This window comes from Lagopus muta, chromosome 1 (genome assembly GCF_023343835.1).
Source record: "Lagopus muta isolate bLagMut1 chromosome 1, bLagMut1 primary, whole genome shotgun sequence".
Lineage (NCBI taxonomy): Eukaryota > Metazoa > Chordata > Aves > Galliformes > Phasianidae > Lagopus > Lagopus muta.
This window is the reverse complement of record NC_064433.1, coordinates 165,849,200-165,865,568: the sequence shown is the minus strand read 5'-3', so window position 1 is coordinate 165,865,568 and position 16,369 is coordinate 165,849,200. Positions and strand designations below refer to the sequence as shown.

Genomic DNA, 16,369 nt, shown 5'->3' with positions numbered 1-16,369 from the left:
CCATTAGTTGCAAAAAAAACCACTGAGAGATTTGTTTCAAATGCATACAGTGTGCATTAAACTATTTTCTGGATATGGAAAGTAAACATAATGTTAACTACTGAAAATGCTTATATTAGAAGACTACTAGTACATACCACTGGCTGTTTGGTTATGTCCACCAGGTCTTTAATGTTGTAATACTGATGTTTCTCAAAGGCTGAAAAGAGCATGTCCAATACTTGTTGTTTATCAGCTCGAGCCCGTTTTCCATCTTCTTTCTTTTTCTTTTCATATTCAATCTGTTAATGAGATGCAAAACATTTTAAATACATTCATATGTAAAACCATGTGATTCTCAGCACTGAATATTAAGACACCAAAATCTCTACGTAATAATAAAACACTGTTCAGTGCTTTTTATCTGAAAATTTTTCTTTTGAGCACTCAAATATTCCTCTATGAACATAAACTAAGCATTATGTCCTTGCACAGCGAGCTTTTCAGATATGTATCTCTGCTTTAAAAACAAACAAACAAACCAAAACACCAGAAGCAAAGCCTGCATGATGTGCCCAAACCTGAAGGGAGAATTAATATTAGTACAAGCATCCAAACTGAGCCAGTGCTTTTGTTCCACCTCTGTTGATAAAATAACAATAAACAACCTCCAAATTGCCACGCTCATGAAAATCCACAGAGCAACACAGCTGCACCATGACCATAGACATCACCTGCTCTAGGCATGCTTAGCTGCTCTTTGGACATTGCCTCATCCGTTCCAGAAATGGCATTTGAGACAATTACTCCACAAATAGGAAAACAGAACTCTGAGTAACATGAACAAACTTACTGTTGTCTGAAACTAAAACTCTAAGCAAGTACAGGCCCTCATCATCACGTATCATCCTATTTTAGGATATATATTAAACATGTTTAATTGTTACAATCTATGCAAGTTAGCCATATATTTTTGCAGAAACTTTTATCCAACCACTAAAAATGCTTTTTGTGTTTCACCAACTTCATCATCAGAAGCAAGACTTGCACAAACCAGCATACATCAAAGCAATAACAGACACTACTGAGCACCAATGGCAGAATTTGCCCATAATTACCCCATTCACCCTCAAAAACATCCTAAATAGCAGAAAGCCATCAAACTCCCCAGAATAGTACTGCATTTCACATGATCAGTAGGTGCTTTCAAGCAAAGTCTATGAAAAGCAGCATGACACAGCAGAACAGAACTTGTGCACTGGATAAAGACGTGGTTGCCTGTGGGATAATTTCATACAAGTGGCATCTCTCCTCTGATGTCTCAAACCTGATCCTGAAGGAAGTTTTTCAGAGAGGAAGCCTACAGATGAAAATTGACAGTTCTACTGGAGACTGAAAATCATCTTTTTGACAGGAGATATTAATTTCATTCCACATTTTTCCTGTACTTCATTGCCAGCTAACTCCCTTCTTCTTTCTGATTGATAATAGGCTGTCTCTTGCTATCTGTCTCAAAGAGGCTAAAGCCTGTTACTACTTTTGCTCTTGTTCACAGGTCTCCGGACAGAGACACCTTTCCCTTTCAAATTCTGAAACAGACTTCATTACCAAATGAATGTAGAGCAATTGCTTCCAATCTGTAACTTGAAGGGTGTTCCTTCAGCTAAAAACCTGGAGGGAAGCTTAGGCATTCAAATACTTGACTGTTTTTCCAAGTATATATTAGTGCTATAAAAGATACAGCCTATCTAATTCAATTAATTTTCATCCACTGATACATTTTGGTGCAATTATTTAAATCTTGAGTCTCTGTATTTAAAAAAAAAAACAAAAAAAAAAAAAAAAAACAAAAAAAACCTACAAAACAGCAATAACTTTGTAATGGTAGTAAATTGTAACAACAAGTAGAACAGCTTTATGTACATCATCTTGGTTGCTGTTATCTGGAACAGGACTGCTACACAGCACAGAAACTAGACCACAACATAAATGTAGGACATTGCCCCTGCTACAAATAACAGTTTGTCAAAAATATTTGCTGCTTTTAAAAGTCCAGCAGACTAATCATTAGGGTTGCCTGTTGACCTTGGAAAGATTTCAATTGTAAGCTTTGGAAACTCCATCGTGGATTCAATTTCTTTTTTCTCTTGGCACAGTCTCACAATACTGCAAAACTACCAAAACAAGATACAGCCAGGATCCATTAATATATTAGAAAATAACTACATAGCTTATAGAATGACAATGTTCTTCTGGCTGTAAGGCTGAAATCTTTTCCAGGGATGTACTCAGAGTTATCTGCCTTGCAGCTCCGCTAGCAAAACAGCTGGCCAATTCTCTGCTGATATATTTACATGGAATTTGGAGGGGCAGGGAAAATCTCATTCGTCTAGAAGTCTGCAGTGAGTCCAATGAAGGGATACCAAAATGGGAAAGGGCCTGAATCACCTCTTCCATGAGGAGAGATGAGAGAGCTAGGACTGCTCGGCTGGAGAAGAGGAGGCTCAGGGGGATCTCATCAGTGTCCATAAATCCCTGCGGGAAAGTGTCAGAGGCTGCAGCCAGGCTCTGTCATTGGTGCCCAGCACCAGGACCAGAGGCCATGGGCACAAACTGGAGCACAGGAGGTTCCCTCTGAACATCAGGAGCCCTTCTGTGCTGTGCAGTGACGGAGCACTGGCACAGGCTGCCCACAGGCTGTGGGGTCTCCTCCCTGGGGATGTCCCAGAGCCGCCTGGACGTGGCCCTGGGCACCCTGCTCTGGGTGTCCCTGCTGGGACAGGGGATGGAGCAGAGGGACCCAGAGGGCCCTGCCAGCCTCAACTGTGCTAGAATTCTATGAGTCTACTATGGCCTACAGCACTTCTCCAAGTTCTGCTAGTGAGCATGAAGAGTAGAAAGTAGGAGGAGACTTGTCTTTGGTTGCATGAAACATAGGATAAAACACAACATAGGTGAGACTGCTGGCCCTTTCTGCTACCTGCAAGATAAACAGCACACTAAACTGACAGATTGATTGCTAAAATGTTCACGCATCTTATCTTTGACATCTCTGACAGTGGTCAGCTTTTGATGTACGTTTGGCTCATGTCAGCACTTCATAAGATACATGATGATATATGAAATATTTTTCCTGTCAGAGTAATCATCTCTCCACAGGAAGCATCTATGAATTATGCAGCTACCACTGTCAAGTCCTAACTCAGTGCATAACCATAGGGACTTGCCACTATAAGTTGTGCATATTGAGGAAAATGAGATATGCATGCTTTAAGACATGCATTTGGGATTTACTGCAGTATGACAGTCATCCCTTTGGTCTTAAATACATTAATATGTGACATCCCAGACTACAGTCTAGTTCATACTTCATTCTAACATCAAGAAGTAGCTGTAATGATCAGAATTCCATTAAACTGTCTGGTTAAGAGACTGTATTTACATCTACAAGTACAATTTTGGTTTCTATTTTCTAGTATTATTTGTATTAAAAATCTTTGCTTTGTAAGCTGGAGAAAGCTGATGGAAACAACCCACTGTCATAAGTAATGAAATTGGAAGTGCTTCTTAATGAGTAAGATCACCACAAAGTGTGGCAGTATCATCTTTACATGGAAAGACACCAAGGTAGAGACAGTACCACGTTATACTAGGTTTTAAGAAGAAAACGAGTAAACAGCAACCCAAATATTACCAAAAACAAGCAAATGTAGTTGTGTACATCAGATATTTTTTGTTCTTTGACTGAAAACTGTTTCAGATTTTTTTCCCTTTGGTAGTTCACAGTCAAGCACAGGAATCGTCCTGTAGGATTTATCGTATGTTTCCTTCAACATAAAAGGAAAGAAGGAACTGCACTTTTACTGGGTCTTCTTCAAAGATCCAGCTTTCTTGAGCCTGACTTTTCAGCCTTCTCTGACTGGGGATTCAAAACATTTTCTAGTTTTTCTGTGCAGCTGCTGGCATTGGCAAACAACACTGCACTGTATTGTCCATAGAGCCCTACTACATTTAAGACACTGGCGCATGCCAACATTACTAACGTTTTCAATGCATGCAGAGTAATCTATTACAAGAGGAAGAGAAGAATTATCCAGCTTTAAATTTGTTGCCAGACAAGCTTCTGATACATCAGAGGTCAAGTCCAGAGAAATGGTATGAGAGATGAAGGCATTTTTATTTTCAATGCTTGACTGAGTTCTGGTTTCCTGTATAACACCTGAGGTCACTTTCCAGTGTAAAGGCCTCTGTACTTGGTTTTGGGGATAGTAACTTCTCTCTGAGTTAAAAGTACAACAGCTGAAAGATGTGGTGTGAAAGATTACAGACTGCATGGCTCTGCTACAGAAGCAGCTATTATGTCTGCTCTTCCCAACCCTTCAGTGATTTTCTACCTCCCCAGAAACAAAAATAAAAGGAACACAAAGAATAAAAACACAAAGAATAAAAAGAATCAAGCTGCAACCTCCTCAAGTAGGAAGGTCAAGCTGAAGTGATGGAAGAAAACAATCCCATCTTTTTCTGGTTTCTGGCTTGTTTTTAAGGACCAAGAACAAGAGCCGGGCATTGAGGTTGTTCATCCTGTACGTGGTAGGGCTGCAGGAATAATGAGTAAATAACATGGAGCGATAAGGAAAGATACGGTGACTTCCAAAACAATCTCTAAAAATAATGAAAAAAGTCACAGTACCATTTGTGCCTCTTCAAATGAAGTATAGTGAAAATGTGCTCAGCTACAACTCTCTCCATGTGGAGAAAAAAAACAACATTAATTTTAAAATTGATGTTTCCTACACAAAGGAAAAAAGTAACAGGAAGGAAATTCTCAAAGCTGCCTTTACTGATGCAAGGTCTCTGACAGGGTCATTTCGTGACTAGGAATTAAATACGAACATGAGTAAAAGTCTTCCTATAGAACAACATGAAGTGGTATTTTAAACTGAACGATCTGTTTTTGCTGTAAATTGTGCTGCTCAGCATTCCTCTTTCTCCATTATTTTTTGTGACTCAGCAACTCTTCCCCAGTAGGAATTTTTATTTTACAGCCTCCTGATTCTCCAAAGCAAACCATGTGGAAGTGTTTGGTTTCCCTATAAAAATACAAAGTCTTCATTCATTAATGTATAAAACCTACTCACATACAAAACTGATGACCTAACTCTCCCTTTGCTGAAAACAAGTTATTTGCAAGGTGTCTCAGCTGCCTGTGTTTTAATTAGCAACACTCCAGCATTACCTCCAGCTTCAGCAACAGCCACCACTGTTGTTTAGAAACACTGAGCACATTGTGAAGTGTGTTTAAAAGAAAACCACATTGTTTCAGCTGCCATTTTCTTCTTTCGCCTTGTGAATACACTGTTTATAGCAAGTTACAATGCATTCTTTCATTTTTTCCCCTTCTATTCTCTTTGCTAACAAGATGTTTAACAAAATAGACTTAAAACACTTTCTGAGAGCCATATGACAGAATATATGTACATTGGAAAATAATTAGATTTATTTAAAACTGTGTAGTTTTCAAATTTAAAGAGCATTGAAATATGATTTGATTTCAAGGACGGATCATTTTAGAACAAGCTGCCAAATGTAGAAGTTGTTAGTTTATCCCTGCAAGACTTCATACAGGAATCAATTTCTCTTTGTTTATCATCACAGTATGTTGCTCAACTTGCTGAAAAGCTGCCAAAATTGCCTTCTTGAAGGTATAATTAGTAGGAGAGCAAAGTATTACACCTCTTTGTTAGACAGACAATGTAAAAATCATAGATAAGGCATTATAAAGCAAAACTAAATTTAAAGTTTCATCTGAAGATGTTAGAAATATGTTTTAAAAGGTCTTATATCCTTTTTACTGTTATTACTCTTTTTTATCTAACAAATTGCTTGATAATCAACAAAACAATTCCGGTGCGTTGCCCTATTGACTGAAAAACAGAGATTTTAGTCCTATGCAAAGCAATGGAAACCACACCATGCAATACAGAAGTGGAGCTCAGCTGGTCAAATGCAAAGCTTCCCTTCTTAAATCTGTGTCTATTAATCTATGAGCTCACTACGTGGCTCCAGACAGCCACCACTGTCAACAAAACATTCCACAGACTGACTGAGGTGAAAAACAGGCCAGCATGTTCAAGTAGTGCTTTTGCATGCATGCATGAGTAATTGGAAGCCCTGCTGCTCACCCATTTACTCTTACTTTGCTGATGTCTTCTCACAAGTCTCTATTCTGTCCATGAGTTGCCAGTCATGCATGCATGACTGCCTCTTCCATGCATCACTTTCAATGGATGTGAGTGCATGCGACAGTACCAAGACCAATTACAAGATGAAACAATGGTCTTGGGAAGTAATAAAATACCCCAGAGGCAGAAGTCATTTTGTTTCCAGGAAGTTTTTGCAGGTGCCCTGAGGGCCAGTTCAAGGCTTACAAGCAGTTCTGCCTGTTTATGTAGGATGGAGATGAATGGAAATGTTGGGAATATATGAGCAAGGACTTAATCCTACCTTTTTAAGATTCTCCTCCACCTACTCCTGATGATTACTAAGTAAGAAGCATTGTTTTTAGCATCTGTTTTCAAGAATCTGACATAAATGTCATTTGTTATTCTAAATACTGCCTTGGAAAGGAAACAATTATACCTAGCTAGCTATCAACATTTATCCGTACCTACGTGCAAAGTAAATCCACAGTATCTATCGCTAAGCTGGGAAAAAAGACTCAGAAAGCTTTTCTATCTCTTGGAATACGAATACCAACCTCCAAAGTAAGAGAAAAGGTGAACAGGGAGTTCTCAAAGAAAACTCTTCTCACTTTGTGTTTAAAAAATGACTCCGTACTTCAGAACAGCAAAAGGATAAAATCAATTATTTTGTTCTTGCAAGGTCATAAATACTCTATTTTACACTAACTATATTTAAAATAATTATGTCTGTTGCATGTATAATGACTGACATATTATCCAGTTTCTGCTGAAAGAAGTGATCTGAAAGTGATGGAGGGATGACCCAGCAGGGCCTAGAGAACTTTTCTGCTGTAGTATGAACAATAATTAAGTCACAGAAAGATTCCAGCAGCTGCAAGAACATTAATATTGCAACCGTGTAGACATAAGCACCACTTGTAGATACAGAGAAAATGAAGGTCCCTTCCTCAGAGAAGAAAAGCTAAGCTGTAATCATGGCATATATTCTAATGGAATAGCAAATTCTTCTAGGGAAAAGGTAGATGTATTTATTTTGCAGAAAAAGCAATCACTTACTAAAGACAGAACTGGTAGTCAAACAAGCTGTCACTATTTCCCCTCTACAGGTAATTTTTCTCCCTCTTCCTTCCATCTGTATGTTCATTTAGGAGCAGTCATATCTATGTCCCACAATATTCTATCACTTCTCCCTTCAGGAAGTTTTATCCTTTCTTATTTCAGTAGGTGTTCATTCATTCCTCATAAACTCCCAAGAAGATGACTGAGTTACAATCAGTACACAAGAAAACCATAACTTTTTTAAGAGGCCTTGTGAAATCCTGGTTATATTGCTCAAACCTTACACAAGACTATACTCATATGAAATTGCAATTACATAGCAGGATATAACAGTGTGACTATTTTGATTAAATGTCATTCCCCTAACTGAAATAGCTATATTGCTACGATCATCTATCTATAGATCAGACTTTCAACAGTAACTACTACAGAACAGTCCCATGAGGGAGAGAAATGATTATTTTGGGTTCTGTAGAAATAGACATTTCAGAATAATGCTTAAATATCAGCCAGCATATTGTCATTTGTTTTATGTAAATAAAATCTTAATAAAAAGTGTAAAAGTTTAAGTGACTAACACACTGACTCACTTTTAGCATGACTTAACATTCCTCACATTCAACAGTAACAGTGATTATATATGCATACATACAAATTACTCAAAGAGGATCTTTAAGGAAAAGGACATTATAGTTTGTATGTACATCAACTGATCTGGAACAGCAGCGTGGGTGTAATATTGACAAAGCTAATGATGCAAATAACACGTACTATGAAGGTATGAAACTGTGAAAAATTACCAGCTGTTATTCTTTCCTACTCAGTTCCAGCAAAGGACTAGAAAATAAAGATTCATTTCATGTCTTTTTTACCCACCTCCATGTGGTATTTTATTTGTCTCAAAGGAGTGTTTTACTGCACTAAGGCAGAATTGCTTTTTATCCCCAAACTTTATATTTCAAAAAAAGACTAGAGGAAGAACACAATCAAGACATTAGAGAAGGTTTGAGTAAAGGCAGTTTGCCTTCTAGCAGGTAACATGTGAAGGTAAGAATGGGCAGACCTTAACCCCAAAGGTGATGTGGCTCTTGAGGCAGAAGGAAGATTCCCAGAAGAAAAACCTTGGGAGAAACAACATAACGTGGAAGATCTCCAAACACTGTGTCCTACTGTGAGCAACAGGGCTACAGAAAGACTGGAGTGATGACAGCAGCACTGCAATTGTGGAGCCTGGAGCCTGGTTAGGAGAAAATGTGAAAGTATTCAAAGCTACTTACATTATATTGATGATTAGCCACAGGTTTATAATTGGTGGTTACTGCTTTGTCCAGTTGCTGTGATAACCTTACAGGTTTAGAAGATTCCTCTATCTGAAATCTTTAAAAGAAAAGAAAAATAGAATTAATAAAAACTTTGCACAAGCACACAAGCAAAATGAATTATAAAAATCTGCAAGTATGAACCACCTCTTATCAGAGGTGAGCTGCAAACAAATAATTCACTCTTTTGAACCTTTTCCTGCTCTTTTTGCTTGAGGAAAGCAAGGACATTAGATGTTACTGAAGATACTGAAGTACTGAAAACCAAGCAACTGTGAAGGGATGATACTAAAAGTTCTGTCTGAACAGAGACTTCAAAAGTCTGACACGTGTAATAAAAGCCCTTGCTTTTAAAAATGATCAAAATCAATGGAAATGAATGTCAAATTTCCCAGCTTACTCAACTGAGGGCTGGAAAAGCTTTTGATTTACTTCTATCAATACTCAGACAACAGTGAAAATGACCTTCTCTTAGACATTTTAATGTAAAAATGAAGATTTCTTTTGCCATAATAGAGCATCAAAGCACAAATAACCATTTGAAGTGTACTTTTAAAGACACGAAGACAAAGAAATCCACACAGGTTCAAACCAATGCACAATCATGTCTCAAAGAAACCGCTGTCAAATGGTGACCTTGAATATGGTTTGGGAAAGATTAGAAAAGTGCAGAGGTTTAATATACTCTGTTAAGTTCATCTCTAGGTACAGTAAATAGGAAATAAAATCAATCTTCCTTCATATATAGCTCGTACTGCTGAACTGTGTAGTTTTGTCCCATATGTATGTAGATATGTATCTGCCTGTTTCCTTCTGAATTTTTGCAAACATGTCATTTGTTCTATAGTTTTATTATCCTTAAGTACAATGCAGTGCCTTGTATTCTAGATTTCTAAATCAGAAGGTACATTGATGCCTTCTGTCCAAATGAAGCGTGTCTTCTTCTTAGCTTGAAAGTAAATCAATCTGAAGTTAAATGAGTGGTGAACATTTTTTACCACCATTCTAGCCCATAAAGGTACAAGTTTTTATCACAGGTGCTTGTCTTCTGGCCAATCTAATTAAACAATTTTAAAGATTTTAGTGATCTCATTACCAAAGGTCTCCTAAACATTTAACTTCCACAAAGAGGAACAGACACTACAGGAAAGCTAAACGCCTATATTTTCTCCAAATCTTCTCCTCATTTTTATTTTTTAATATAATCTTGGCTATGTAGTGTGGCTTTATTCTTTGTTCTTACTTCAGGAAAACAGCCAAAGAATATCAGCCCTTCTGTAATTACATGACAGAATACTGCAAATACGGCTTGAACACATTTTCTCGGAAGAAAATGCTTTATAATGGTAGCATCAACCCCCCCCCTCTAAATTCATCATAAATTAGATATTTAAGCATGAAAATAATTGATAACTCTTTAGCCTAGAACCTGTGATGAACTTCATACCGCTGAATGCTAAAGGGCTCCTGCAGTTCTGGCATTTTAAAATTACAGCACAGGAAATTTCATCACTCATTTCAGTGCAGCTTCCATAAATTAATCTTTGCTCTCCTTCTCTTTGCACAGGAGAATTCCAGCAATTTCTTTCTTGACATTTTCCACTCCAAACTATTTGCTAGGCATAGTATTCATTTCTGTGTTTTTATTTTAACTTGCCAACTGCTGATTTTTAGAAGAATAGAAAACCGTATGTGTACAACTACTGCATTTCTCAGAGACTTCCAAAGACTGATGGCACTGGAGTTACACCTAACATGTGCAGCTCCCCAGAACGCAATACACAAAGCAAACAAAAACATTCTGCATGCTTAGGAAACAGGCTGAAATCCTACAATGTAAAAATGGAATTCTGAGTTTGTGAAATGACAGAAAAGTTCTGAAAGATCTACAAGGGTCTGGGGAGACCTCATTGTGGCCTTCTAGTACTTGAAGGGAGCGTATAAACAAGAGGGGGAATGGTTGTTTATGAGGGTGGGCATTGATAGAATAAGGGGGAATGGTTTTAAACTGAGACAGGGGAGGTTTAGGTTAGATATTAGGAGGAAATTTTTCACACAGAGGGTGGTGAAGCACTGGAACAGGTTGCCCAAGGAGGCTGTGGATGCCCCATGCCTGCAGGCATTCAAGGCCAGGCTGGATGTGGCTCTGGGCAGCCTGGTCTGCTGGTTGGTGACCCTGCACATAGCAGGGGGTTGAAACTGGATGAGCATTGTGGTCCTTTTCAACCCAGGCCATTCTATGATTCTACATGTACCAACTAACAAATATTTCAGCTACAAACGTATGTGTCTCAGATGGAAATTTCAGACATATCAGTGTTGTACTTCAAAATCTCTTCTACTTGCGCCAGTGGTTTGCAAATTATAATCTATAGATCTCATCTATAGAAAACTGCCTAACGGCACAGTGCTGACTTTTCTTCCTGTTCCAAGCTGATCAAGCGCTGTAGTGAGAAGTAAAAATACATGACACCCCCAGCACTGCTTTTTAACGCAAGCAAACACAGCAGTTGCAACATGTCCGTATGGAAATTTAAATGGGAAGCACAGTGACTCATGAGGCAAACCTTTTTATTAATATGTATTTATTCAATGCATGCATCCTGCACTTCTCCCTAATGGCTGCCCTTCTCACTCCTTTTCTGAAGTGTTCAGAATCTCCTGCAGAATGACAGTCTATGATTGCCCTTCTTCTGCCAGATTTCCAGGCTCTACGCAGTCCCAAATTACCAAACTGTTCATGTACTGAAGCACTGAAATTTGCTTAGTGCATAGCAAGGTTAAAACAAATACCCTGCAATCACTTTATCAAGGTAATTTGTTCATAAAGACACTATTTACAGTGAAAGCATAATGGGGCCATGATGGTAGAGGAGGGCAGAAGAGGTTCAAAATCTTGCCATAATTTCCCCATATTCATAAAGTAGTATGTCTGGGTAAATACATTTGACTTCTCTAATTTGTCCAGCTGTTGATTGAAAAAAAATTAATGAAACGTATATATTTATGTATTCTAATAATTACACACTACAAATTTGTAACAAAGGCTGTGAATTAGACATTATATTCATCTTTTAGACTGAAGTTTTCATGTTAGAGATACCACTTTAAAGTGCTCATTTCCTAAAAAGAAATTAAAAAGCAGTATTAAATGAAAAATATTACAACACATTTTAGACTGGCTGTTCTCAGAGTGGATCTGCTGAATTTTAATTGAAACTGTCGGTAGGAATAATTAAAAAAAAAAAATCAATAGGCATTCTGAGTCACTGGTGACCTTGATTTAAGAGAGCAGTCAGTGGCTTTTTACCTAGTACTCTTTATTACAATTTGCATGTGCGTGACAGTTAAAAGCCTTATCCAAAGATTTCAACTTTCCACATGGCTTCTGTTGAAATAGCAAACACTCATGCTGATACCTGGAGTAAAAAAAAATAAAGAGAATGCACATTTTTTTTTTCCAAAACTGCCAGTAAATTAATGACAGATCAGCCACCAGCTTGCACACTGTAGTTTTCTCTTCTACCCCCAAGGATCAAATATAGCTCTTCTGCCCTGAAATACAGCATGTAACCAGCATGGCATCAAATTCACCACGGTTATTTCCCAGTAAAATACATTTTATGCTGCAACTCTGATTTGTCATTGTGACTAGAGTTGAATAAGGGAAAAAATATTCAAGCAGGTTGGAAATAACTGTATAGGACTTGTCAACATGCAGCAGACTCATAAGGGGAGACAGATGAAGGCAATATGTATATTTGAATGAGATGCTCATTGGCTTTTAAATTCATGGATCTCTCAGCAACAAGAAAATAAAACAAAGGTAAACCTTAAAATAAACCTTTAGAATAGATGATTTCCTCTGATTAATCTTCCGCCACAAAACAAATGTTTCAGAGATTAGAAGCAGGTATTAATCAGAAGTGTTGATTGAGCTTCAGCTCTTGACATTTCTAAAGAAATTATTGTAAGGCTGAGACAGAACAGTTTCAAAAAGTTTTCATGCTTGATTTTATTTACACGGGGTTCTAGCAAGGCAGGAGCCAATACCACTGCTGTCCAAAAAGAGAGGTTGCTCAAGGTTGATCTGCATCTCCCTCTGCAACCTCATCTGACAGATGAACTTCAAAAGTGCATGACCACTGCTCAAAGCTTTGGACAGGTGAGAAACACAGCTCTGGCTCTGCACAACTGTGCACCTTTTTTATTTTTTTAATACATGAAAATGGCAACGAAGTTTTCTTCTTTGCCTTTTGATAGAATCATAGAAACCATAGAGTTGGAAGGAACCTCTAAAGCCCATCTAGTCCAGCTCCCCTGCAATGAACAGGGACATGCACAGCTACCAGGTTACCAGGGCCTGATCCAGTCTTGTCTTGAATGTCCCCAGGAATGGGGCATCAACCACAACTCCAGGCAACCTGTTCTAGTGCCTCACCACCCCCACTGTAAAAGATTTTTTCCTTATATCTAAGCTAAATCTACTCTATTTAAGCTTGAAACCACTTCCCCTTGCTCTATCACAACAGACCCTGCTGAAGAGCCTGTACATTTCTTTCCTGTAGCTTCCCTTCAAGCACTGAAAGGTCCCTCTCAAGTCTCCCTGGACACTTCCCCTGTCCATGCTGAACAGCCCCAGCTCTCTCAGCCCGTCCTTGTAGGAGAGGTGTTTCATCCCTTGGATCATTTTTGTGGCCCTCTCTGGATATGCTCTATGAAGTCTGTGCCGAGGACTCCACATCTGGACACAGTACTCCAGGTGAGGCCTCACAGCACAGAGCAGAGGGGCAGGATCACCTCCCTTGCCCTTCTGGCCACACTGCTTTGGATGCAGCCCAGGCGTTCTGGTCTGTGAGGGCACCTTGCTGGCTCATGTCCACCAGTACCCTCAGGTCTTTTTCAGCAGGGCTGGGCTCTATTCCTTCCTTCCCCAGCTTGCATTGGTAATAATTTTTTTGTTTTTTTGCTAAGTACAGGTATGTCCTAGAAAATCACATCCAAATCAAGCTAAGAAATTAAATAATATATGTAACAAAATGGGTTCCCGCCTACTTGTCTGCATTTATTTGAACCATACTTCGTTTAGGTTTGGGCAGTGCCTTTTCTGACTTCTTTCAAGTAGAAGCATTAATTACACAACAACTGAGTTGATGAAAGGCAAGAGACGGGTATTCCTAAGAGATGCTGAAACATCTCATCGAATCATAGAACATCACAAATTGGAAGGGATCACGAGTCCAACTCCCGACTACAAACAGCAGCACCCAAAAATCAGACCCTGTGTCTGAGAGTGTTGTGTAGATGCTCCTTGAACTCCAGCAGCTCATGCTGTGCCCACAGCCCTGGGCAGGCTGTTCCATGCCCACCGCCCTCTGGTGCAGACCCTGTCCCCAGCCCCCAGCTGCCCTCCCCTGTCACAGCCCCATGCCGTTCCCTCGCACCCTGTCGCTGTCACACAGAGCAGAGCTCAGCGCTGCCCTCCGCTCCCTGTGAGGAGCTGCAGCCGCCATCGGTCCGCCCCTCAGCTCCTCTGCTCTGGGCTCAGCACACCAAGAAATCTCAACCGTTCCTTGTAAGTCTTGCCCTCCAAACCCTTCACCATTTTCTTAAGGTTTTACAGTTCCATGAAGATTCCATGAAGATCACAGGAACTCATCACCCTGTGGGTCACATCCCACTGGCACTGCCCAACCACAGCAGAACGACTTCATTTGTAAAAACACACATTAACTAATCAGAGAGATGACAGCCTGTCAACGACCCAAAGCTACCTGTCATATAGTCTGAAACATAAGAATTAGCAACATGCCACTGACATGTAGAACCACTGACTGTTCTCTTTCAGACATTGAATGTTATCCTAGCGCACACCAAGTCCATATACAGTGAGCCCAACCCTGCTCATAAGGACAAGGACAAATTCTGAATAGAAATGGCATTACAAAGTACATTTGTCAGCCTTCATGAAGAAAATACTTCAGATTATTAGTATAGTATATGATTTGTAATTGCTTTTAAGTCCTGAAATCTTGGCATTTCAAGAAAAGTACCTCAATTATTTTACGTTCAGGAAACCTATTAGGCTTTTCTGAAGTTGATATCTTCAACTATGTATGCTGAAGGTTGAGCAATGAATCATTTGAAAGTATTTTCAGGCCTAATACTGAGACAAGCATCACAGCCATAAATGAAGACTCTCAGTTCCTCATATTTTTCCCCAGTACAGAACACGAGATGATATGAACAGCAATTCAGCAATAAGTAACAATTTCTTATTACAGAATCGCCACGGAAAAGACCTTCAATATCACCCAGTCCAACCATCAACATCATTATGTGATTTTTTGTTTGACAAGATGGGAATAACTGATGAACAAACTCTCATTTTTCTCTCTGAGTTTAGTATCACAAAGTATTTAAATCCTTTTGGGCCAAGGTTGTGACAGTAAGTGACGCAAAGATAAAGTAAGACAGACTTCAGCATTTTAGGAGTGATACAATTGAATATCTTTCCTTTAGCATTAGATGCTTAACATTAGCCACTTTAAATGATGCTCTAATGGAATCAGTGTGAAGAAAATTACAAGGTCTGCTTGACGTCATGGATATTTTTGATCAAGCTCACACGTGTCTAACAGACTCATCTGGAGGATGCTGACGAAGTTTGGCCCTGGTGGTTGCTGGTCCATACTGTGGACATGGTGTAAATGTGCCATCCTTTTTAGCCCAGAGGAATGTCTTATGCAATGTGACTGTTAACAAAGGTTATAAGGGCTGCTATCACCAGCTGTTTTGTTTTTTTTTCCTTCTTCTTCTCTTTACTTACTCTGGGATAAGGAGGACCCTTTCCAGATGCTTTCTCCTTCCACATGCCCTCACATGGATCACTCAGCTCTGTGGAACACTCTGCATACCCCCTGCCCACCCTGGAGGCTTGGTTCAAGCCAGCACAGGTAAAAAGCTCCTTCCACAGCTGTCAGGCACACCATGCCTCAGCAGGGCTGCCTGTTGCAGCCCGTCGTACTTACTGCAAAGAAATGAACACTTGCTTATTACAACTCACCTCTGCTGAAAGCACAGAGAAGTCTGCAGATCTGCAATTTCTGTAAATGTCAATGTTTCACAGTCCTCTCCATACTTCAATCATCATAGTCAATCATTCAGTGTCCATAAGGGAAACAAAACCTTCCTTATTGGTTCTTACATGTCTACAAATCTGTTTGCAGCTCATCTCAGTTTTTAAAGAAATAAAACTGCAGACCACAGAGCATTTCTGTATTTGGAAAGTTACACGCATGGCTTTTTCCAGCAACAAACAGGTCCAAAACTAGGCAGAAAGAAAATGTGAGAGCACTTTTTGTACAGTCCAATGCATGCAGGCAACCTTCACCACTGACTTGAGATGTGGAAGAAAACTGGCAGGGTGACAAGGAACACAGGGAAGAAGAGATCAGGTAACATGCCAGGAGAAATCAGAGTGAAGGTGAGATCTGGGACATTAGCTATTTCTGAATTCCCTCAGAAAGAATTATATACAATTTTAACTACATACATAACTGTGCACATATATTTCATTGTTGCTATTAAAAAAGATCCTTTAGGAGACAACTATACAGTACAACTTCTTCCTCTTCTGTGCTACACAACGTAAAAGGTAATTTGGAAAAGAAAATAAACGGCTGCATCATTTTGGGAAAGGGACAGAATTCCTGAAAATGCACAAATGATCTTAAATATATGCAAAACAAAAGAAGTATTACGAAGCAAGATGAGCACAGGGAATAATTTTATCCTCCCTATTGTTGG

General features: G+C 39.2%; 1 protein-coding gene across 1 annotated transcript in view; it reads right to left on the bottom strand.

The window, feature by feature from the left end:
• Positions 1-16,369, bottom strand: part of GTF2F2 (general transcription factor IIF subunit 2) — a 90,774-nt gene that overhangs the window by 7,746 nt on the left and 66,659 nt on the right. Inside the window, exons 8-9 of the mRNA XM_048964266.1 lie at positions 8,519-8,618; positions 138-281 (exon numbers count right to left, since the gene is read on the bottom strand). Of these exons, the coding sequence (XP_048820223.1) occupies positions 138-281; positions 8,519-8,618 (244 nt within the window). The remainder of the gene's footprint in view (positions 1-137; positions 282-8,518; positions 8,619-16,369) is intronic.